General features: G+C 37.5%; 1 protein-coding gene and 1 non-coding gene across 2 annotated transcripts in view; one reads left to right on the top strand and one right to left on the bottom strand.

Annotated features, from left to right (window-relative positions):
* The window catches only part of NUFIP1 (nuclear FMR1 interacting protein 1), a 43,931-nt gene extending 21,927 nt beyond the window's left edge, over positions 1-22,004 (top strand). The window contains exons 7-10 of the mRNA XM_004274570.4: positions 3,847-4,040; positions 14,014-14,130; positions 20,131-20,363; positions 21,701-22,004. Coding sequence (XP_004274618.1) covers positions 3,847-4,040; positions 14,014-14,130; positions 20,131-20,363; positions 21,701-21,817 — 661 coding nt within the window. The 3' untranslated portion in view covers positions 21,818-22,004. The remainder of the gene's footprint in view (positions 1-3,846; positions 4,041-14,013; positions 14,131-20,130; positions 20,364-21,700) is intronic.
* Positions 2,125-2,245, bottom strand: LOC117203133 (small nucleolar RNA SNORA40). Its single transcript, XR_004485776.1, has one exon. It is a non-coding gene; the product is annotated as a small nucleolar RNA SNORA40 (small nucleolar RNA).
* Positions 22,005-23,293: the final 1,289 nt, after the last annotated feature.

Raw genomic sequence — 23,293 nt, 5'->3', positions numbered from 1 at the left:
GCATTTTATCTTTCTAGAGATATTTCATCTTTATATAGCACATAGATAATAGTCTTTTTTTTTCCTTTTTTTTTTTTTTTGCGGTACACGGGCCTCTCACTGCTGTGGCCTCTCCCGTTGCGGAGCACAGGCTCCAGACGCGCAGGCTCAGCAGCCATGGCTCACGGGCCCAGCCGCTCCGCGGCACGTGGGATCCTCCCGGACCGGGGCATGAACCCGCGTCCCCTGCATTGGCAGGTGGACTCTCAACCACTGCGCCACCAGGGAAGCCCTTCCTTTTTTGATACTATTGTACGTCTTGCCTTTTTTAGCCAAATAATATACTTGGAGATTGTCCTATATTGACATATAAACAAGACTCCTCATTCTCTGAGGGTGTGTAAGAAGCATAAGAATATCCCAAAGGGTCTTTTTTTTTCTTAAACAAAAAAATTCTCTATTGACAGACATTTAAGTTTTCACCAATCTTTTACTAATAAAAAGTTGCCATTATTGCCCTGTACATATATTTTACACATGTGCAGATATTTCTGAGCATGGATACCTAGAAGTGGTTTTGCTGAGTCAAAAGACATGTGTATTTATAATATTGATAGGTGACTGCCAAATACCTATCATAGAAGCTATTGTAGTTTACTCTCCCACCAGCAGTGTATGAGACATCCCATTTTCCCCAGTGCCTCACATTCATAGAATTTTTTCCATTTTGTTTTGTATTGAGTGTACAACTGAATGAATTTATATACGTTCACATACCTACATACCCATGTAACTTCCACACATTAATAATACATAGAACGTCTTACCTTACAAAGGTTTCTTTCGTAGGCTATCCTTAGTTCCATGCCTCCCCACAAAGGTAACCTCTTTTCTGATTTCTATCATCATAAATTTATTTTACCTGTTCTTAGAACCTGGTATAAGTGGAATCATATAGTATTGATGTGTCTTCTTTAGCGTATAGTTTCTGTGGCTCAAAATTATCTTGTGAGATTCATCCATATTGTTGTGTATAGCTGTAAATCCATTCTTGTTGCTATATAGAACTTAATTGTGAGAATATATATTCATTCTACTATTGGTCATTTGGGTTGGTTCCAATTTGGGCTATTATGAATAAAGCTACTATGAACATTCTTTTAAGTGTCTTTTGTGGACATAAGTACTTGTTTCTTGTTTACATTGGCCATACACACACACACACACACACACACACACACACACACACACACACACACACACACACACACTAGGTCATACTAGATATTTAGTTATAATAGATGTAGTCAAACAGTTTTCCAAAACACTTGTACTAATTTATACTCCTACTGACTCTGCATCTAACTGCTGTGTGTCCTGGTCAATGCATAGTATTGTTATACCTTTTCTTCATGTTATACCATTTCCCTCGTGACTAACGATGTTGGACATCTTTTTATATGCTTATCCGTCATGTCGATATTCTCTTGTGAAGTGCCAGTTCAAGTCTTTGACCATTTTTTTTAAAGCGATTTTTAAATTATATGTAACATAGACAAAATTATTTGTCAATAAATTTTTAAGGAATTTCACGTGTTCTGATTCTTTCCACTGCCAATCACCTTAGTTCCTCCAAACTCATAATCTTCAAGATAAAATAGCCCTTTCAAAAAGAAGTTGTTATGTTAGCCCACAATTCTTTTAGTTGGGCTTCTTTGATCTCCAGGGGAATATGGACACGCTTCAAAATTCCACACCTGTAATCTTTGGGATCCAAATTCCTCAAGCGATTTACTTTAGGACCATGTTTAGGGTCAGGAGATGGATCTGCTTGTTTCTCAATTTGACATCCTCTAAAAATGTGTTAGGTTCAAATCGTATTCACTCCTAAGCCATCACACCCTAGAACAGTACAGATCATTGGGATATGCCAATACCTTTTTAAAATCCAGACACTGTGTTCAAGATACAAGCTTAAAAAAAGAAGCCATCTTTGTTTCATGTCAACATTAAAATTAGAGTACTAAATCAATACAGCTGATAATTTAAAAGCTTAAGATATGAGGGAAATTATCAGCTCTATAGTCCTGGAAGCAATCTTTATGTTTATCAGTACACCCCATCACTTGATTCTCTTTTAGGTATCATGTTCCTTCTTACCTGTATCAAAACTCTTACTGAACAGTGAGTTCTGGGTTGCAAAAAAGGATTTATTTTTGCCCCTGTCTAGAAGTCTTTGTCGAGAAATCAAACAAACACAAGTGCTATTGACCACCTTTTAATTGGGTTGCTTTTCTTGATTAGTAGCGGTTATTTATTTAGATACAAATACTTTTTTGCGTAGAGTATAGGTAGTGCAGATATATATAGTCTTGTAATTTGTGGCTTGCCTTTTTACCCTTAATAGGTGTCTTTTTTTTTTTTTTCTCCATATGATAGTCTTAACTGCTCAGATATCTGGGGTCAGCTGGGGGTTATCTGGTGATCTTGACAAGCCTTAGTCACAGCTGGTGGTTTGTTAGCTGATGGTTGGGGTGCCTATATAGTTACTATTTGTGGTACTCCTCATTCTTTTTTTTTTTTTTTTTTGCGGTACACGGGCCTCTCACTGCTGTGGCCTCTCCCATTGCGGAGCACAGGCTCCGGACGCGCGGGCTCAGCAGCCATGGCTCACAGGCCCAGCCGCTCTGCGGCACGTGGGATCTTCCCGGACCGGGGCACGAACCCGTGTCCCCTGCATCGGCAGGCGGACTCTCAACCACTGCGCCACCAGGGAAGCCTGGTACTCCTCATTCTTTAGCGTAGATCTATCTTTCCATCTGATACCATTTTCCTTTTGCCTGAAAGACTTACTATAACATTTCTTGTAGTGAGGGTCTGCTGGAGATGACTTCTTTCAGCTCTGTGTGTCTGAAAAGATCTTTATTTTACCTTCCTATTGGAAAGATATTTTTGCTAGATAAGTAATTCTAGGTTAACAGTTTTCTAAAAATTTTATAGTATTTTAAAGATGTTGCCCCATTGTTTTCTTATTTGCATGGTTTCCAAGAGAAATCTGCTGTCATTTTGTTCCTCTATATAAAATACCTTTTATCTCTGACTGCTTTTAAGATTTTCTCTTTTTCACTAGCTTTGAGCAATTTGATCATTATGTGCCTTGGTATTATTTTCTTACTTTGTTTTATTGTCCATTGAGAGTATATGTAATGAACCTTTTTTTTAAATGGTCTTTGTTTTCCTATGCATAGTTTACATAAGTATGTGCTCACATAAGTATTTGTTTCCTCCTAAGAGTAGTAATTGCTGTGGTTTGAGAGGGCGCTTGATTTGAGCTAGCCGTGAAATTGTGCTTGGTCTATGATCTTTAAGTTTATCCTCCTGTAATGTGACGAGAATAATACCTGTCTAATCTATTTTAAGGAGTTACCATGAAGTTTAAACAAGAAACAAGGTAGCATATTTGTAAAAGCGTCAGAAACTTTAAGGCTACTTACAATTAAGGAGATAAGAGTTAATGCACATTGTAAAGTCTAAGGAGCATTTTATCTTAATGTATAATAGGAATGAAAGAATGCTGCCAATTAAATTCACTTGCTGTTGATTGTACAACATAGCCCAATTTCAGAGGGATTACATTATGGGAGGAAATGTGCAATTTGGAATTGATAAAGTATGGTATATTGTGGTATGTTATCCTTTTAAAGTTCTACTTTGGAAGCCATTGAATTTATTTTATTCTGGTCTCTTTAATGTACTCGGTGACAGGTGATTGACAGCTAAATTTCTTTTGCATTCAGTAATCTTTTGCAAATTTTTCTTGAAAGGTCAGTGCCTTTTATATTAAGAATTGCATTTTTCTTACTCCAGCAAGATGAAGGGGATGGCCAGACATTCACAGATGGCAAAAATCAGAAGTCCTGGCAAACGTCACAAATGGAAAAATGGTCGTGCTGGACAGAGAGCAGCCATGGGGTCAGGCAATCCCTTGTGTGGTTCGAAGCCTGAAAGTACACCCGAGGCAAATTCAGACCCTCTGGGTGTTTTGGTAAACACCGATTCCGGTAAGCTAAATAAGAAAACACCGTGTTTTTAAGAGTATAGCCAGTGATGCAGAAATTGATTCTTCACATCCTTGTTTGGGGAGAGTTTAATGGCAAAAAATGTAAAAAGGTAGAATGATGCTTTTGTTCTTAATAGGAGTGTTTTGTCAAAAATCTTGTTAAAGACATTTTTTCTGAATCTTGGGAATGAATGCATGAGGCAGGCAGAATGTGGGAGAAAGATTATATTTATTGGATAATTTCCTTAGTATCATATAATCTTGGAAATTTTCTTAAGATTATTTTGAATGTATAGATGTTGTGGATTCAGATTTGCACCATTATGTGAATTTTCCCACCTAGAAAGCAGGAATTCCAATGGAAGCCAGTATTTATGCTGCTCAGCATGAACATGGTCTCTTTGGGTAAATAATATGAATAGAATATATTTATGTGTGTTTATTGTTTTTTCTTAAATTCCTTCTAGAATTTAGGAGATAAGTTTACTCTTGCTTATAAGTTGAGAAATTAAAGGACCAAAATGTTGCTGTCACAGAAAGATACCGCTAAGGCTTCATTTCTCTCCTGAAAAATAAAAATGTTTATGTAAATATTTTACTGCCTTTCCTTCTAATAACGATGTGAGGCTTTATCCAGTTGCTAGTGATTCTTCTTTTGCAAAGGGGTGTTGCTGATGTTACATTGCAGGTTTGCTAGCAGGCTCTGCTCAACTTGGGGGAAAGCGGCTTCTACGACAATCACAGATTATGTTATAAATTTATTTATTTTTGGCTGTGTTGAGTCTTCGTTGCTGCCTGCAGGCTTTCTCTAGTTGCAGCGAGTGGGGGCTACTCTTCATTGCGGTGTGTGGGCTTCTCGTTACAGTGGCTTCTCTTTGTTGCAGAGCACGGGCTCTAGGTGCGCGGGCTTCAGTAGTTGTGGCTTGTGGGCTCTAGAGCACAGGCTCAGTAGTTGTGGCTCACAGGCTTAGTTGCTCCGCGGCATGTGGAATCTTCCCAGACCAGGGATCAAACCCATGTCCCCTGCACTAGCAGGCGATTCTTAACCACTGCCACCAGGGAAGTCCCGTGGCAGATTACTGAATTTATGGATGGGAAGAAACAGGGGTATAACTACTTCATTGACTAAATCAGGATGGAAAAAGATCTTGGCATAAGGGAATGTTGGTCTAAGAATGACAAGATAAAATTTAGTAGGAATAATAATAATAAATTATTTTAACACCAACTAACAATTACTGAGTTAAGGTATTGCGTTGGCCAAAAAGTTCGTTTGGGTTTTTCCGTAACATCTTACAGAAAAACCCAAACGAACTTTTTGGCCAACCCAATACTTACTGTGCTCTAAATGCTTTGTATATGTTAGCTCTTTTCCTCCTGACAACGTTTTACGTATGTACAGATGCTACTTCCATTTTCGAACCAAGGAACTTAGAGTGAGTAATTTACCTTAGTCATGCTGCTAATTAATGGCAGAGCCAGAATTAGAATTTAGGTGTCTGACTCCTAGTATACTATACTACCTCTACACGTGAAGTCTGAATTTGGCCAAAAAAAATATTGTAGGAGTCTAGGATAGTTGAGATGTGGGAGAGAGGTTTAAAAAGCCTTCTTATCCTTGCTGCTAGCAAGGCAAAGACAGAAGACATTGGGCCAGGGCTGAATTTACTCTTGGGCACTGATTTTTTTTCCTTCAAAAAATGTTGGAGAGAGCGCACATACTTCTTCAAACTTACAGTTTGTGACCTTGATGATGAAATACAATCTGTACCTAAATATAAACTTCCATGTCATTAAAATACTTGAAACACAAATGTGAAGACTACTGTTACAAGCAGTGTTACTAATTTGAAAATTACATAATTCTTCCCTTTATGCAATTTTCTAAATGAACATTTGAAGGATTCTGTAGCACTGAATACTCTGTTTTTGCATTGTTAGCTTTGGTTGGGTGATTCTGTTTTCTCATTTTTAAAGAAGTGTTTCAGTGTATCAATCTGGTGAAACACTAACAAAAAGATGAGTATATGTTGCCTCTATTTGTATGTAGGTCTTCAAGAGACACCTTAGACCTGAGAAACAATAGTTAAATGCCTTTCATCCTCATGGTAGAAAGCATTCAGGCAGATCTACGAGCAGTTGAATGAGAGATAGCAAGTAATTTTGTTTTGGCTTAATGTTGAAACTTTTTGCTATTCTGAGGGTCAGAGATGAAAATGTAAGTCTTGAATATAAAAATCCTAAAAGTAAGCTGTAAATTTATAATATTGTTCTTTGAGGAAATCAGAATACCAACAATCAAATTATGGTAGCTTAATTTTGTAGGAAAGATTCCATTTAAATTTATGTTGTTCTTTACCTGGGATTTCTTCTGGACTTTCACATTTTCCAAATCAATGTTTCAGAGTGTTGGTTTTTCAACTTTCCACTCCAGGTATAGCTACAGAAAACCGTATGTACCATTTTTTCACATGCTCTAGGTATATATCTCAGATTCTCGACTTTCCAATTTATCAGTTTTACCTTGTTTGGAAGCAGCTTCCTTCACATGGGCCAGAGCCAGTCAACCTTCATTAAGATCTAGTTGTGCTTGTTATTCAGGTTGTCAGTGGCAGGGTAGCATTGTGACAGCGTGGCCCTATTCATGCTCAAATGTTACAGTTCACACTTTTCAGCACTAAGCTCACTTTAAAAATGAAGACAGTAGCTCTTGAGAATCTCTATAAGCCTCATGTCACGTTTAGAAAATCACTGCCTGAGCCCACCTTTTTTTGATGGTAGTTGGTAGTATGTGAACCCTCATTAATTGTGCAGATGCTTTGTTTATTTATTTTTAAAGATGGAGAATTTTTAAATTAAATTAATTTATTTATTTTTGGCTGCATTGGGTCCCCGCTGCTGCACGTGGGCTTTCTCTAGTTGTGGTGAGCAGGGGCTACTCTTCGTTGCGGTGCGCAGGCTTCTCATTGCGGTGGCTTCTCTTGTTGCGGAGCACAGGCTCCAGGCGCACGGGCTCAGTAGTTGTGGCTAGCGGGCTCTAGAGCACAGGCTCAGTAGTTGTGGCATACGGGCCCAGCTGCTCCACGGCATGTGGGATCCTCCTGGACTAGGGATTGAACCCATGTCCCTTGCATTGGCAGGTGGACTCTTAACCACTGTGCCACCAGGGAAGTCCCTGTGCAGATGCTTTAAATTGGGAATTGACATTGTTTCAAAAGGAAAGCCTGTCATTTGGAGTCTCTCAGCTTATGGGTTTTGAGTATGGCCTGTTGTCACTAGATTTCCTTGGTGGTGCTCTGCTCTTGTTTAAATACAGCATGTTCTATGGCTTTCCTGGCCCGTGGTTTTAACAAGTATTGTCTGGGCTAGAAGGAAAGGAGCTGGTCAGTAATGTGTCCTGAGCATCACTGACTAAAGTGCCTCAGTGTCCACAAAACAGGAAGGATCCAGTTTGTTAGTCATTCATTATAACAAATATAGCTATTGTCATAGAACACTGGGACATCAGTCTAATAACTATGCATCGAGGTAAGCTAGGTGGCTTCTGTTGTTAAAAAGGTAGACATTCAAGTAAGAAAGTAAGCTGGCCCGGCACATCAGAAATCATGAATGCCCATTGTTAAATACCTGGTTTTGAGGTGTGGAAACTATAAACCAAAGTTCCCATTTTTTTAGAGTGACTTTTTCAATATATAGCTTTTTCTTTGTGAGAATTTATAAATCTTCTTGGGGTTACAGCATATAATTGTGCTTTGTTCCATAAAGACAATAGGAAATAGTGGGGGGAGAGGAGGGTGGCACAAATAAAGAAATAAGTTGTAGAAAGAAGCCAGTTGAGAAGCTTTTTCTAATGTTTAGAGTTGGGTAAGACATTCAAAGGGCAGTTTGTTTTTTGTTATTTTAATTTCAATAGGGATTTACTGAGGTCCTACATTTTGCTTGCCCAGCCCTATAATTCAGTGAAGTCTTTCCCTGCCTTCAAGAAACTCATAGTCTAGTGATAATTTTTAGATTTAAAAAAATTTTTTTGGTCATTGGGAACATGATGTGTATGTATGAGAGAGAGAGGTGAGATTTCCCCTAAGAAAAGTGTCACTATTTTCTTTTTTTAACAGTAAAAGAAATTATTGGAGTTGGTATTTATAATGCTTTTTTTTTTTTTTTTTTTTTTTTTTGTGGTATGAGGGCCTCTCACTGTTGTGGCCTCTCCCGTTGCGGAGCACAGGCTCTGGACGCGCAGGCTCAGCGGCCATGGCTCACGGGCCCAGCCGCTCCGCGGCATGTGGGATCTTCCCGGACCAGGGCATGAACCCGTGTCCCCTGCATCGGCAGGCGGACTCTCAACCACTGCGCCACCAGGGAAGCCCCTATAATGTTTTTAAAGTTTGATTTTATAATCTTCATTGCTATTATTTTTGTACTGGTGTTTTTATTATTTTAATTTTAAAATCTTTTCTTAATTTTTATTCAGTTATAGAAACTTTTATTATCCTAAATTAGGCCCATCAAAATTTTTAACACACGTTAATATTAAATTGTATAAGACCTTAAAATATTACTCAGGGATCTTTTTCGTTAGTTTATGTTTATTTTTTATGGTTTCTGTTTTTTTTTTAATTTTTATTGGAATATAGTTGACTTACAGTGTTGTGTTAGTTTCAAGTGGACAGCAAAGTGAATCAGTTATACATATACATACAGCCACTCTTTTTTAGATTCTTTTCCCATGTAGGTCATTACAGAGTATTGAGTAGACTTCCCTGTGCTATACAGTAGGTCCTATTAGTTATCTATTTTATATATAATAGTGTATATATGTCAATCCCAATCTCCCAATTTATCCCTCCCCTCTTTACCCCCCTGTAACCATAAGTTTGTTTTCTACATCTGAAACTCTATTTCTGTTTTGTAAATAAGCTCATTTGTACTCTTTAAAAATTCCACATATAAGCGATACCATATGATATTTGTCTTTCTCTGTCTGACTTACTTCACTCAGTATGACAATCTCTAGGTCCATCCATGTTGCTGCAAATATACTGGTATTTTTAGTTTAGAGAGATGTTTTGGCTGCTTTTATTAAAATGTGGGTGAAGTTTCTTGAGTATTATTTTATCAGCTCTGCCTATGGTATAGTCATTCTAAGATGGCTGCTAGAAATGCCTACATTAGAACTACCAAGTAGATCTGAGCGTCTGTGTGAACAGCCTTCTGTTTTTGAGATGAAGAGTCACCATAGAGGATGTTTTGATAGTGCCAAAAGTGTCATTACATGTGGTGGGTCCCCAAAACATAACTGAGGGGGACGAAATAGGAAAAGAGGTGTTCATTTGTATGAACTCCTAGCTCTTTCCCTTGGGAAGGCAGTTAAGTGTAGTGAGCTTTGTGACACTCCTCGTAATGAGTACACCAACCACTCATGTTGTGGTTTTAATGTATGTCTAAAATTCTTTGCTTCGAGAGGTGGAGATTAATTTCCCTCCCCTTGAATGTGGGCTGGACTTAGTGACTTGTTTTTAGGAATAGAATAATGAAAGAGCAGAATAGTAACGTGGTGGAGACTACCGAGTGATCATGGTTAATATCACCAGTAATAGGTTGAGATGTACTCCCTGATATATGATGAGAAGGTCACTACCTAAAATCCACAACCTCAGTCTAATCATTAGAAAACATCAGACAGACCCAGCTGAGGGGTATTCTGCAATAACTGACCGGTAGTCTTTAATAAAAACAGTCAAGTTCATGAAAGGCAAGGAAATACTGAGAATTTGTCACAGGTTTGGAGAAGACACAGATCAAGGTGTCATGGTGATTGAACGTGATGTGATATGGTGGATTGAATCCTAGAACAGAAAAAGGACATTAGTGGAAAAACTGGTGAAATTACATTACAGTCTGTAGTTTAGGTAGTAGTACTATTCCAATGTTAATTTGTTAGCTATGGTAAATGTACTGTGGTTTGTAAGATGTTAATATTAGGGGAAGCTAGGTGAAGGGTATATGGAAATTCTTGGTACTATCTTTGCAACACTTGTGTAAATCTAAAATTGTTTCAAAATATAAAGTTTAGAAAAAAAGGGAGGCAGGAAAGGAGTGATATGTAGGCCAGTTAAAGCTGTGTGGTCCACTTCTTGAATTGAATTGTGAGGAAACACTTTCTTCCAGGTTTTATTTTCCTATGTTTTCTTCTTCTATTCATTTCTGATTACAAAAATAATGCAGAAAATGTGAGGAAAAAACTGAAAAGCATAAAATAAAAAACAACCTACTTTCTTAACTTACAGACAGCCACTGCTCACGTTTTGTTTTATATCCTTCAGTGTTTTTCTTATACACATGTATGTGATTTTTTAAGAAAAATGGAATCATTTTATTGAAAAGAAAAAAGAATAAGCTCTGAATCCAGACAAAATCAGGTTTCTTTTGTGGTACCATCTCGGCATAGCTCTGTCATTCTGTACCAGTTAGCCTTTTTGAACTTGTCCTTAACTCATTCATGCAAGAGTTTGTTCTTCAAATATTTCTTGAGCACTTATGTACTGTTCTAGGCTCTGAGGATACAGTACTGAACAAAGCCAAACCCCTTCTCTCCTGTACCTTATGTTCTGCTTGGGGCAGCTGCAGTAAATAGGGGTTGATATCCTTCATAACGATGAGTAAAGCTAAGGAAAAGGATGGAGAATGGCAATTGGAGAAAGGGGTGTGCTATTTTATATAATCAGCAATGGCATCTGTATGATAAGGCGACATTAAGAAATCTGAGTAAAATTAGGGGCTGAGACCTGAGGGGAGAGTTTTCCAAGCAGAGAAAGCAACAAGTGCGAACACCCCATGGTGAGAGCATGCTTGTGTATTCAGGGAACAGCAAGATTGGAGTGGAGTAAGCCAGGAAGAAAGTGGTGAAGGATCAGATCAAGTAGGGTCTTGTAGGCAGCAAAGGACTTGGGACTTTACTCCGAGGTTGAGCAGAGAGGTGATGTGATGTGTTAAGGTGGAGAATGGACTGCAGAGGTGGGCGGGTCATATCAGGGTGTCCTTTTAGGAGGCTGCTAGAACTGTCCAGGTAAGAAATGTTGACTGGGACTGGGGTTATAGAAGTGAAGTAATGAGGAGGAGTACGATTCTGGATATATCTTCAAAATAGAGCTGACCGTATTTGTGGCTAGATTGGATATGGTATGTGAAAAGGAGAAGAGTCAAGGGTGATTGCTAGGTTTTGGCGTAACCATGAAGAAGAGCTGGCGTTTATTGAGATGGAGACTACTGGCAGGCATGTTTGGAGGAGAAATCAAGCGCTTGTTTTTGGACGTGTTAACATTTGAGGTGCCTGTTTGATACCCAAGCAGAGATGTTGAATAGCAGTTAGGTTATTCTGGAGTTTAGGGGATAATTGAAGGCTGGAGGTATACATTTGTGATTTACCAGGATCTAGATAGTACTTTGAGATAAAATGAGATCATAAGAGGAGGAGGAGGCATAAAGAGAAAAGGTTGCTGAGGATTGGACCCAGGGACATTCAAGAATTTTGAAGTTGGTCAATGAAGAGAATTTAGTAGGGAGACTGGGAAAGGAGAGCCAAGTGAAAGGGTTCTGGAAGCCAAGTGAAGGAAATGTTTTTAAAAGTAAAACATGACTACAGTTGGCCCTTGAACAATTTGGGAGGTTAGGGGCACCAGCCCTCCACGTGGTCGAAAATTCAAGTGTAACCTGTAGTCTGCCTTCCATGTAAAGCAGTTCTTCTGTATCCACAGTTCCCAATCCATGGATTCAACCAACTGCAGATCAGTTTCAATAGTATTTACTATCGAAAGATATCTGTGCATAAGTGGACCCATGAACTTCAAGCCCGTGTTGTTCAAGGGTCACTTGGACTGTCAGATGTCATCACTAAGTTAAATAAGATGAGCACCAACAAGTATTCCTCTTTGGCAACACAGAGGAATCCAGTGAACTTGGAAGAAAAAGGTTCACTGGTGTGGTGGGCCTGAAAGGCAGATTGGAGTAGATTCTGGAGCGTGTCAGATAGCTGTAGGAAATTTCAGGCCCAGGTGTTCCCTGGTGAATTATACAAATAGTTATTTGGGGTTTTGCTCTGAAAGGGAACAGAGAAATGGGCTATAGCTGGAAGACATTTATTAACATTCTAGACCAGAGAGACATTTTGGTAGGATGACTTAATTTTAAGAAGAGGACTTTATATATCTGTAGGAGATATTCTAGCCCACTAGTTAAGAAGTGGGATTTGGAATCAGATAGCTAGAATTTAAATTTGACCCATGTGTTCTATAGATTTGTTACCTAAAGGATCATCCAGTTCAGATTCTCTGAATTTTGGTTTCATCACCTGTAATTAATAATGAAGGCAGGGCTTCCCTGGTGGCGTACTGGTTAAAAATATGCCTGCCAAGGCAGGGGACACGGGTTCGAGCCCTGGTCCGGGAAGATCCCACATGCCGCGGAGCAGCTAACCCCGTGCGCCACAACTACTGAGCCTACGCTCTGGAGCCTACAAGCCACAACTACTGAAGCTCACGCTCCGAGAGCCCGTGCTCTGCAACAAGAGAAGCCACCGTGATGAGAAGCCCACGCACTGCAACAAAGAGTAGCCCCAGCTCGCCACAACTAAAGAAAGCTCACGTGCAGCAACAAAGACCCAATGCAACCAAAAAAAAAAAAATAGTGAAGGTGATACTTCATAAGGATTAAATGAGCTCATGCTTTTAAAGAGCATTATATAGTCAACTGTATTGTACTTTCTGGTGCCTCTCTTTGGGTCTTAGAAGGAAATACTACACTTTGGTACATCATCATTCAAACAATGAGATGACCAGTGTCTGTACTAATATTGTTGCAGATTCTGTTTTATCCACTAGTAACTTATTTTTATATATATATAACTGCATATTTTCCTTTCCCTTTATTAATTCAGGAGAAAAGGTAATAAGTTAGCTAAAAATCGACAAGGAGCAGTGTTTGGAGGGGCTGCTGCTGGGCAGTGTGGATTGGGGGAGGAGAGAGGATTTAACTTCATCCACCAGAAGGTGGTAATTCCATACTCACATAAAAGTTTCCTCCTGTTTCCTACTGGCATGTTTTGGTTTCCCTTAGACTGACTTGGTAAACGTTAAGTACTGTCTTGAAACATTTCATATTGGTTGTGGGTTGAGTTGGTTCACTACACAGACAGGTTACTTACTGTCTTCATTCTTCAGTCAGGCATTACTGACTTGTTTAGAATAGATGTAATACATTTTGAGAGCTGCCAAAAATAAATGTAATAGGTGGTGTCCGGGGGCTATAGCTAGGCTTACTGGGCTCTGATCAAACACTTTACCTTTGGCAGGCTCTTAGTACTTGGTAATTCTCATAGTTGGCTTGTTTACTTACTTAAGTTCTTAGAAGTTCTAAATAATAAAAATTTGGGGCAGGTTCAGTTCAGCGGAACTCTTTGTGCCTTCAGCTATAGAATGGTTGAAATGTTATATGTGCCCTCTAACCCCGTCTTAAAAACAACAAAAAGAGTGGATATTTTATATTTTACTTATTCTAAGTCTAATTTTCAGAGTCTGTGATCCTAATCCAGTGAAGTCAAATAAGTTTATGGCCTTCCTGCTACCTTAATAAAATTAATAGCCTAAATAAAATAAAATAATAACAAAGACTGTCTGGTTAATTTAGAGAAGGCCCAAGTTCCATAACCTGTGAAGTATGGTAAGAAACTGAGTCGTGTATAGCTTCCATTTGCCCCTCTGTTTTCTCTTTGGGGTAGATAGCTTATCTGACCACAAAGATTTAAACGAAGGGGAAATTTTTCGAGTCTCCTGGATTTCATTTTTGGGAAGATTGAGGAAATGATCAGAAATTACTTTCTTTTCACTAACACATGAGGGAGTGGGGGGCTGTCAGCTTTCTTTCTTATGGTTGTAGATATTTTTGGTATACAGTTTTACTCTTAGGTCTTTCTATTCCAGAGTCCGATAAAGAGGAGAAACCACAAAATGCTGTCATACCTAAGGAAGTGACACCAGCCCTGTGCTCCCTAATGAGCAGCTATGGCAGCCTCTCGGGGTCGGAGAGTGAGCCAGAAGGTGAGTTATGGCCTCAGTTGTTACAGTTAGGTTTGTTTCGTTGCTTTTTGCCTTTGATGTACACTACGCATCAGTAGCATCCTTTCATGTGTATGTATCTGAGGACGAGATGTGTCATGCACATTCTTTGATCCTCAAGTTCCTTCTTCGTTTGATTCAGAAGTTAACATGGGATGAAATGAAGTGGGAGAAATGGGGAAATGTATTGCTCCTCTAGGAGAAAAGGGCAAACAATAATAAAAGAATAGGAAGGGGAAGAGATAATATCCACTAGTGAAATCAAAGAATATTCTAAAAGATATAGTGAAGAAGGTTAATTACTTCTCTCTACTCTCAAGAACCCTTGTCTTAACATGTTTTGCACCTTTACTAGGTGGAGCGAGGTCCTTTGTGACAAAGAGGATAATAACATTCCTTACATGTATATGGGGCATTGCTCTTTATAGAGCTCATTTACCTAAATTATCTCATTTGGAGAACACAGTAACCCTATACTTGGGTTGCATTCGCCCGTGTATGTACTTTAAAGGTTGAGAGACACGGAATCCTTTAGATAGTCTTTCTGAGAAGTTAACGTTGTTCAGGATACATGTCTTAACCTTTAAAGATGAGAATAAACCAGCTCAATCACTAGCGTCCCTTTTAGGGCCACCTAAAAGAGCTGCAAGTAGGCTTGGCAGTATGGCAGTTCTTAACCCAAGGTTCATATCAGTAATCCAGCATTTGTTTAGTGCATAAGCATGTGTCCTATTGTGCCTGTGTACCTGGCTCTGCATGGTCATTTTATCTAGGCTTCACCAACCAACCATGAGAGAATTCATGAGTGTGTGTCTCAGATATGTAATCACAGTAGGGGCTGTACTCAAGAATAGAGGGTCTTAAAAGTGAATATGTAGGATGAAGGGAAGGTTTGAATGTAATTGGATGAAGATGGCAGGACTTTTAATGTTGGCTAGGCTAGAGAAAATCAATGTTTGTGTAGTTGAGATGTTGAAGGAAGAGTTGGGCTTTAATACGAAAGTTAAGGTTTAGATCTATCTATAACAGGAATTTTTTTTTTCCTTTTTTCCTTTTACTATGGTAGCTGGCTAAAAGCTAGTTGAAATTTGAAATATAAACTACTTTGGCTTTATCAGAGTATTCCTTAGCAGATGGTTGCCTCTTCTTATTTTTTTTTTAATCTTAAGAAAAACAGTATTTATTTCTTTACTCTTGTTTCCATTATACTGATATGAAGATGAAGTTATTCTTTAAACACGTATTACATTTCCTGCTTATCATTTGTATTTATGACAGGTGATAGCAAAGAAAGCTATTACCAGATTACTGAATCCCATAAAAACAAGCTGTTCTAATGCTTTCTTCTCTCATTCCTAAGATAAAACATTTTATACTCATGTCTTCATTTTGAGGCTGCCACTATTTTTTAAATTAGAAGGAAGAAAGGAAACTGGAAGGGATCTTTGAGGTTTCAACCCTCCATTTTATAGACCCTTAAGCTTCGAGAGGGTAGGTTTGCAAAGCTAGTATATGGCAAAGCTGATGTAAAGCTTAGGTTTAGGGACTTAAATGTCTAAAGAAGCCAACTATATTGCCTTCCATTACAGTCTTTCTTTGTGTGGCATTTGCTATCTTCCTGCACAGTAATGCATAGCTTTTCTTTTCTAGTACATAACAGAAGATGTTGTCTGTTAAAAGATATATTTGATTTTGTATGAATTCGTTTTGACTAATTGTTTAAAATGTCCTGCCTTAAGGAAAATGTCCTTGCTTCACATTCCTAAGCCTTAAGAATTATTTTATGTAATTTGAATTCAGCTTTATTAAGCCATCCAGGTCACTAGCAAATTTCTAGCTTTCAGTGTTAATTCTGGGCTATAGGATAGGATAGGATATTGACATAGAGGGACTTCAGAGTAAATAAACCAAGGAAATAAAGTGAGCCTTCTCTGAACCATGAAATAGCATCTAGAAGGCTTCTTATTTAAGTGAGTTCTAAATGGAGAGAAGCAGTCTGATTCTCACAGATTTTAACAACCGTATTTTCATATTTAAGACCTGTCTTAACTTAGGAATTAACATAGAAGTGTGTAGAGGATCTTAAACATGAATAGTGCTTTTCCAGAATGAATTTTAAACAAGGAAAGGGTCCTTCCAGAAAGACTGAGCAAAAGAAGAGGCTATATACTTGGTTCTGGGGCTTTCAGAATCGTTAAGATATAGATAGGAAAGAAAATTTCAGTGAGCAGTATTTCCAAACGTTTTATCTATCCTGGGTCTTGCATGTTAGTTTTTTGTTTTTGTTTGCGCCATATGAGAAGTTAAGCACAGTTTTGCAACTCCCCAAAATTGTTATGTTTCTTCAAATAGGTTTGGCTATGATTGAGGGACATAAGAGAAAATAGTGCCCTAGTTTTTCTTTTTTGCCTTTAATTATTATTCCCATAGTTTTGAACTCTGCAAAGCACTTGTGAATTCTTAGCTCCATTGTTTTATGGTTATATTTCTCTTCTTTTCCTCTTTTCCCCATTAGTTTGAAGGCACATTAAAATCACTATCAGGGCAAATTCTTATATAGTGCTTACTCTGTTTTGGGCACTGTTTAATGTGCTTTACTCATTTAATTATTGCAGTAACCTCATGAAGTAGGTGCCATTACTTATGAGGAAATTTAGGCAGAGATAAGTAGCTGCTCCAAGGTCACACAGCTAGGAAGTCTTGGATCTAGAATTTGAACCTAACAGTTTGTAACAGAGTCTGTGCTTCTAACACTTACCCTGTACTTCCTTTCAAATGTAATTTCCACATTCAGTCCTATGTAATGCTTGAATGTTGAGGGTTTTGAGGCATATGATTAGCCTGTTACACTCGTGTCCAGGCAATTGAACTCAGTTCCCAACGTCTAGGATAGAACTCTTTATATCACATTAGCCTATAATTCATGATAATCAAAAATATAGAAAAACCATTTGGGGCTGAGAGGAGGGAATTCCTATCTTAATACTTGTGAATTTTCAACTGATTTTATGGTGGTGGTTGTTTTTTTTCTCAATGTGGTGAAATACACCGATTGATTTTCAAATGTCAAACCAACCCTGTATTCCTGGGATAAAGTCTACTCGGAATTGGTGTATTACCTGTTTAATACATTACTGGATTTGATTTGCCAATATTTTATTAAGGATTTTTGCATCCGTGTTCTTGAGGAATATTAGTCTGTGTTTTTCTTCTCTTATAGGCTTTGTCTGGATTTGGGATGAGTTGGGATCTGTTTCCTCCTCCTCTTTTAAGGATTTGTGTAGAATTGCTGCAATTTTTTCTTGTTTGTAGGATTCAGTAGTGAAGCCATCTGTACCTGGCATTTTCTCTGGGGAAAGATTCTAAATTAATCAAATTTCCTTAATAGGTATAGCACTATTCAGATTTTCTACTTTTTCCTTGAGCCAATTTTGGTAATTTATATTTTTCAGAAGAATTTGTTTCAATTTGACCAATTGTCAAGTTTATTGGCATAAAGTTGTTTGTGATATTTTCTTGTGATATATGTAGGATTTATAGTGATGTTCCTTCTTTGATTCCTTATACTATTAATTGGGGGTTTTTTTCCCCCTTTTTTCTTGATCAGATCATCTTGCTAGGTGTTTATTAATTTTATAAATCTTTTCAAGGAACTGCCTTCTGGCTTTGTTGATTTTTTTCTGTTGTCTATTTCTAATTGATTTTCACACTTTCACTCTTTCTTTCCTCCTCACTTTCTACCTTGTTACAGTAGAAACTGAGATAAGTGATTTTAAATTTTTTTCATTTCTAATGTAAGCATTCAGAGCTATACATTTGCCTCCATGCATTGCTTTAGCTGCATCCTGCAAATTTGACACATTTTGTTTTCATTTTTATTTATATCAAAATATTTTTTAATTTCTCTTGTGATATGTCCTTTAACTCTGGTTATTGAGAAGTCTGTTGTTCAGCTCCAGTTTTTTGGAGGGTTTTTAAAGATAGTTTTCTGTTATTGATTTTATTTACTTCTGTTATGGTCAGAGAACATATTCTATATGCTTTCAGTTTTTCAATTTATTGAGATTCGTTTTATACCCCAACACATATATACCCCAAAACATGTTTATGTGAACTTGACAAGACTGTGTGTTGTGTTAGCAGGCATGAAAACAACATGAATCTCCTGGTACGTCTCCATCAGAGCTCCTAGGTGACCAGGAGTGAGCAGTCATATTTTGAAAGGAATCTTTTTCTGAGCAGTACGTCTCATCAATAGGCTTGATATAGTCAGTAAACCATGTCATAAACATGTGCTGTGTCATCCAGGCTTCGTTGTTGCATTTATAGAGCACAGGCAGAGTAGATTTAGTGTAATTCTTAAGGACCCTAGGATATTCAGAATGGTAAAGGAGCATTGGCTTCAACTTTAAGTCACCAGCTGCATTAGCCCCTTACAAGAGAGTCAGTTTGTCCTTTGAAGCTTTAAAGGCAAGCATTGTCTTCTCCTCTCTAGCTATGAAAATTCTAGATGGCATCTTCTTCCAATACAAGGCTGTTTCGTCTACATAGAAACTCTGTTGTTTAGTGTAGTCGCCTTTGTTAATTGTCTTAGCTAGGTCTTCTGGATAATTTGCTGCAGCTTTACATCAGCACTTGCTGCTTCACCTCGCACTTTTATGTCATGATGACGGCTTCTTTTAAATCTCTGTTAGTTTCAGACCTTTCTTCTGCAGCTTCCTCACTTCTCTCAGCCTTCATAGAATTGAAGAGAGTTAGGGCCTTGCTCTGGATTATAGGCTTTTGCCTTAAGGGAATGTTGTGGCTGGTTTGATCTTCTGTCCAGACCACTACAGCTTTCTGCATATCAGCAGTAAGGCTGTTTCCCTTTCTTATCATTTGTGTGTTCACTGGAGTAGCACTTTTAATTTCCTTCAAAAACTTTTCCTTTGCTTTCACAACTTGGCTAACTGGTACAAGAGGCCTAGCTTCTGGCCTGTCTCAGCTTTTGACTTAAAGTCAAAAACGTGAGACACTTCCTTGACCACTCAGAGGCCATTGTAGCACGGTTATTAACTGGCATAATTTCAGTATTGTGTCTCAGGGAATAGGGAGGCCTGCGGAGAAGGAGAGAAATGAGAGAATGGCAGGTAGGTAAAACAGTCAGAACATATATATTTATGAATTAAGTTTATTGTCTTATATGGGCATGGTTTGTGGTGACCCAAAACAATTACAATAGTAACATCAAAGATCACTGATTACAGATGACTATAACAAATTTAATAACAGTGAAAGTTTGAAATATTGAATCACCAAAATGTGACAGAGAGACATGAAGTTTGAAATATTGAATCACCAAAATGTGCAGAGAGACATGAAGTGAGCAATTGATGTTGAAAAAATGGTGCTGATAGACTTGCTCAATGTTGCCACAAACCTTCAATTTGTACAGAACGCTCTATCTGTGAAGAACATTAAATCGAAGCACAGTAAAGTGAAGTATTCCTGTAATTTAAGAATTTTACAGCAATATACTTAGATTTTCCTCTTCCCTTCCTTTGTGCTATTGTTGTCTTAGATTTTAATTCTATAGATGTTATAAATCCTACATACATTGTTATTATTATTTTTGCTTTAAATAGTCAATTATCTTTAAAATTTTTTTCAAATGAGAAAAAAGGTCTTTTGTATTTATCCACATATTGACTTTCTGGCACTCTTCATTCCTTTGTGTAGATCCAAGTTTCCATCTGGTATTATTTCTTTCATAGGGATCATTTTCTGTAGTTCTTTGTGGGAATCTCAATTATTGGCAGTCATAGCTCACAATTTGAAAAATTTTGTATAATACATTGTACATGCTCAGTTTTAACTAATAAGTAGCCAGTATTATGGCTGGGGAAGGGGAATATTATGGGGTGTGTTTTTTTGTTATCTTTGTAAGTTTTCCCTGTTTTTTAATTTGTTTTTTATTTTTGTGTTTATATTTCATCACATTAGAAGTTCCCATCAAGACTGAAGCAGACATTCTGGCAGAAGACCAGGTTCTTCATAGCAGTACTCCTAAGAAACCAAGTCAAGATGTTAAAGCAACTGTTAGAAATTTCTCAGAAGCCAAGTATGAGAGCCAAAAGAAAAGTTTTAAAAACACAAATCCTAAGAGGAAAAAAAATTATCGCAATTATCAAACATTATTTGAACCAAGAACACACCATCCATATCTCCTGGAAATGGTAAGTGATTTTTCTTTATGTTCTGATCTTTGTGTTCTTCTTGTGTCTTGAAGATAGAGCTCCTGGGCTTGTGTGTGTGTACTTTAAGGTTACCAGAGACATATGCTCCTTGGAGAGTTATCTATGTATCTTAATTCTGAAGCTGCATTTGAAATATAGCTGATATTTGGTAAATGTAGAATAATTACAATTTTCAAAACTGCTTAAAATAAAGGAATCTAGGTTTAAGTGGTTGGCAAAGAAATAGGTATTGAAGTGTACTGACCTTTATAAAGTTTTCCTATTGAGAGCACAGCTAAATACAGTGCAGGCTGAAGGGAGAGAAAGGGTTTTATGTTTATTCTGTGCATTATTGACTTTATTCTCAGCATGATGTGCTCAAAAATTTATGATCTTTCTTCAAATTGTAAGAAGCAATGCCTCTTTTGATTCTAAGTGATGGACACGAAGCTGTTCAAAGATCCAAGACTTTCATTTCTAAGAGTGATAGAAATACTCTGAAATTTTCAGTGGAATTGTAAAACTGTCTGTTGGCATTCTGTGCAAAGTCTGATTTTGCCTGGTCAGATATATGCTTCTGCTGTAGCTGAAGTGTTCTGTGACTACACTCTATGACATGTTGTAATACATGTAGACACAGTTGCTTCTTAATAAAAATTGATCTGAAATGTACTCTGCTTTGTAAATTTTGGTGCTATATAAAGTAAATTGCATTTTTTTAATGTTTACCTTATAAGTGGTATATTAAATCATCTTACTACTGAAAGGTCCTGTGTGGGTGTTTCTGAACTACATTAATGACATCAGAAGTAAAATGAGTAGTTACATTAAATCTTTTTGGCGAATCACATATAATTCCTTGGTTATGTATTCTAGATACCAGGGATTTTCAGCTTTCTTTCAATTACAGTAAACACAAAAATGGGAAGTTCTGAAAGACCAGCAGTGTTAGGATTTTTTACTGCTAGTTTCATTATTACTATATTTACCATATCTCCTTACCACTTTCTGTACTGTTTATAGATTTGGGTTTAGGAGGATCCTGTAAGACATGATTTTTAGATTTAAAGAATTGTAGACTTTTAAACCTATTTTTCCTGTCCTTTGCTTGATAGTCCTAGAGAGGATCTCAAATGTGAACATTTGTGCTTAAGCTAGATAGTTTTGGTTAAAAGGAAATATTCTTGCATTGCGTTTTAGGAAAATAATTAGTAAATATAATACACATCTTTATTGTTCTGTGTTCTTTATATAGAGAAGGCACACATGCTATTTTAGATGGTGTTTCTTGGATATATTTTATTTACCAGCTAATCTTTTTATTTATCATTTTTTAGCTTTTAGCTCCAGACATTCGACATGAAAGAAATGTGATTTTGCAGTGTGTTCGGTACATCATTAAAAAAGACTTTTTTGGACTTAATACTACTTCTGCAAAAACTAAAGATGAATAGGTGTTTGGTGTTTTAGTACACATATCTGAAGCATGTAAAATAGCAACATCTTCAAGTTTGTGGAGGAAAACCTTTTCTTTTTTTTAAACTGGATTAGTAATTAAATTGTAAGCCTCATGGGCTATTATGTAGGATTTTCAAGTCTTTCCTTTGATTCTATACAAATAAATACATAACTGATTTTTAAGACTGTGTCTCTATTGTTGGGATCATACATAATATTTGCTGGCAGAATTCTACTTTTTATTTGTGTTTATTGCTGTCATGTAAGGAAGTCTGCCCTTGGGCCAGTTAAGAATTGAAGGTACTGGTTTAGGGGTAAAGAAAAAAATAAAAAAAAATTTTAATTCAGCTGAGCAGAGCTATAGATTGGGGAGAGAAATACAGTCATTTTGTTTTTAATACGGGAGAGGAAGAGTCATTCTTTAACTTCAGCAAAGGGGGATGTTTTAGAAATAAACAAAAAGAGCAAATTAATACAATGAGAAGGTCTTGCAATTTTAATTTTCACTGTTTATTTCAAAGGACATGTTGAAATTCACCTATTGGCATTTAAGTAGCACAAATATTGATCATTTGAAACATTACAGATCTGGCCTCTATGTGTGTTTCAATTCAGTTGAAGTGCTGCTTTTTGGTATGGTTCAGAATTGGACCTTTTAAAAAATTTTTCCTTTGAAAAAGTATGTAAAGTATAGTACTTGATGAGGTTCAATTAGTTTCTTATAGCATAAACAGTAGTTTGTGAAATCATGGTACCTGAGTTTTAAATAATTAAAATTTGTCCTGTTAAGATAGTAATTGAACCTTCTAAAAATGTTTTATTTTATTTTATTTTATTTTTGCGGTACGCGGGCCTCTCTCACTGTCGTGGCCTCTCCCGTTGCGGAGCCCGGGCTCCGGACGTGCAGGCGCGGCCATGGCTCACGGGCCCAGCCGCTCCACGGCATGTGGGATCCTCCCGGACCGCGGCACGAACCTGTGTCCCCTGTATCGGCAGGCGGACTCTCAATCACTGTGCCACCAGGGAAGCCCTAAAAATGTTTTAAATAAATAGCTGCTAAGATCTTTTTATCTCCTATAATACCAGAGGTTCTGGTCTTATGTTCTAGTCATTTGTGCTAGCTAGTGCTAGAGCTCTACTCTTTTGATGTACAGCCAAAGGAACTGGGTTTTTATAAATTAGTCTCTTGTTGTAGTTGGCAAATTAATTTTATCTGACATTGTTATTATTGAAATCCATGAATCTTGCCTTCAAGAAATAAGGCAAGAAAGCTGGTAAGCAGGTCTCTGCCCTGTTGTTCCTCTGCATCTGTAAGATGCCATCCCAAATCCTGGAACACCAGGCACGAAACACCGTGACATCACAGACCTGAGATTAAGATTCATACTGAAGTCAGTGTTTCCCAACCTGGTAACCACCATACAGACCTTTTTATCCTGCTTTACTCTATTCCTCCAGTGAGCCCCATATTT

The sequence above is a fragment of the Orcinus orca genome, chromosome 18 (assembly GCF_937001465.1).
Source record: "Orcinus orca chromosome 18, mOrcOrc1.1, whole genome shotgun sequence".
Lineage (NCBI taxonomy): Eukaryota > Metazoa > Chordata > Mammalia > Artiodactyla > Delphinidae > Orcinus > Orcinus orca.
The sequence above is the reverse complement of the archived record's forward strand: the minus strand, read 5'-3'. Positions and strand labels throughout refer to the sequence as shown.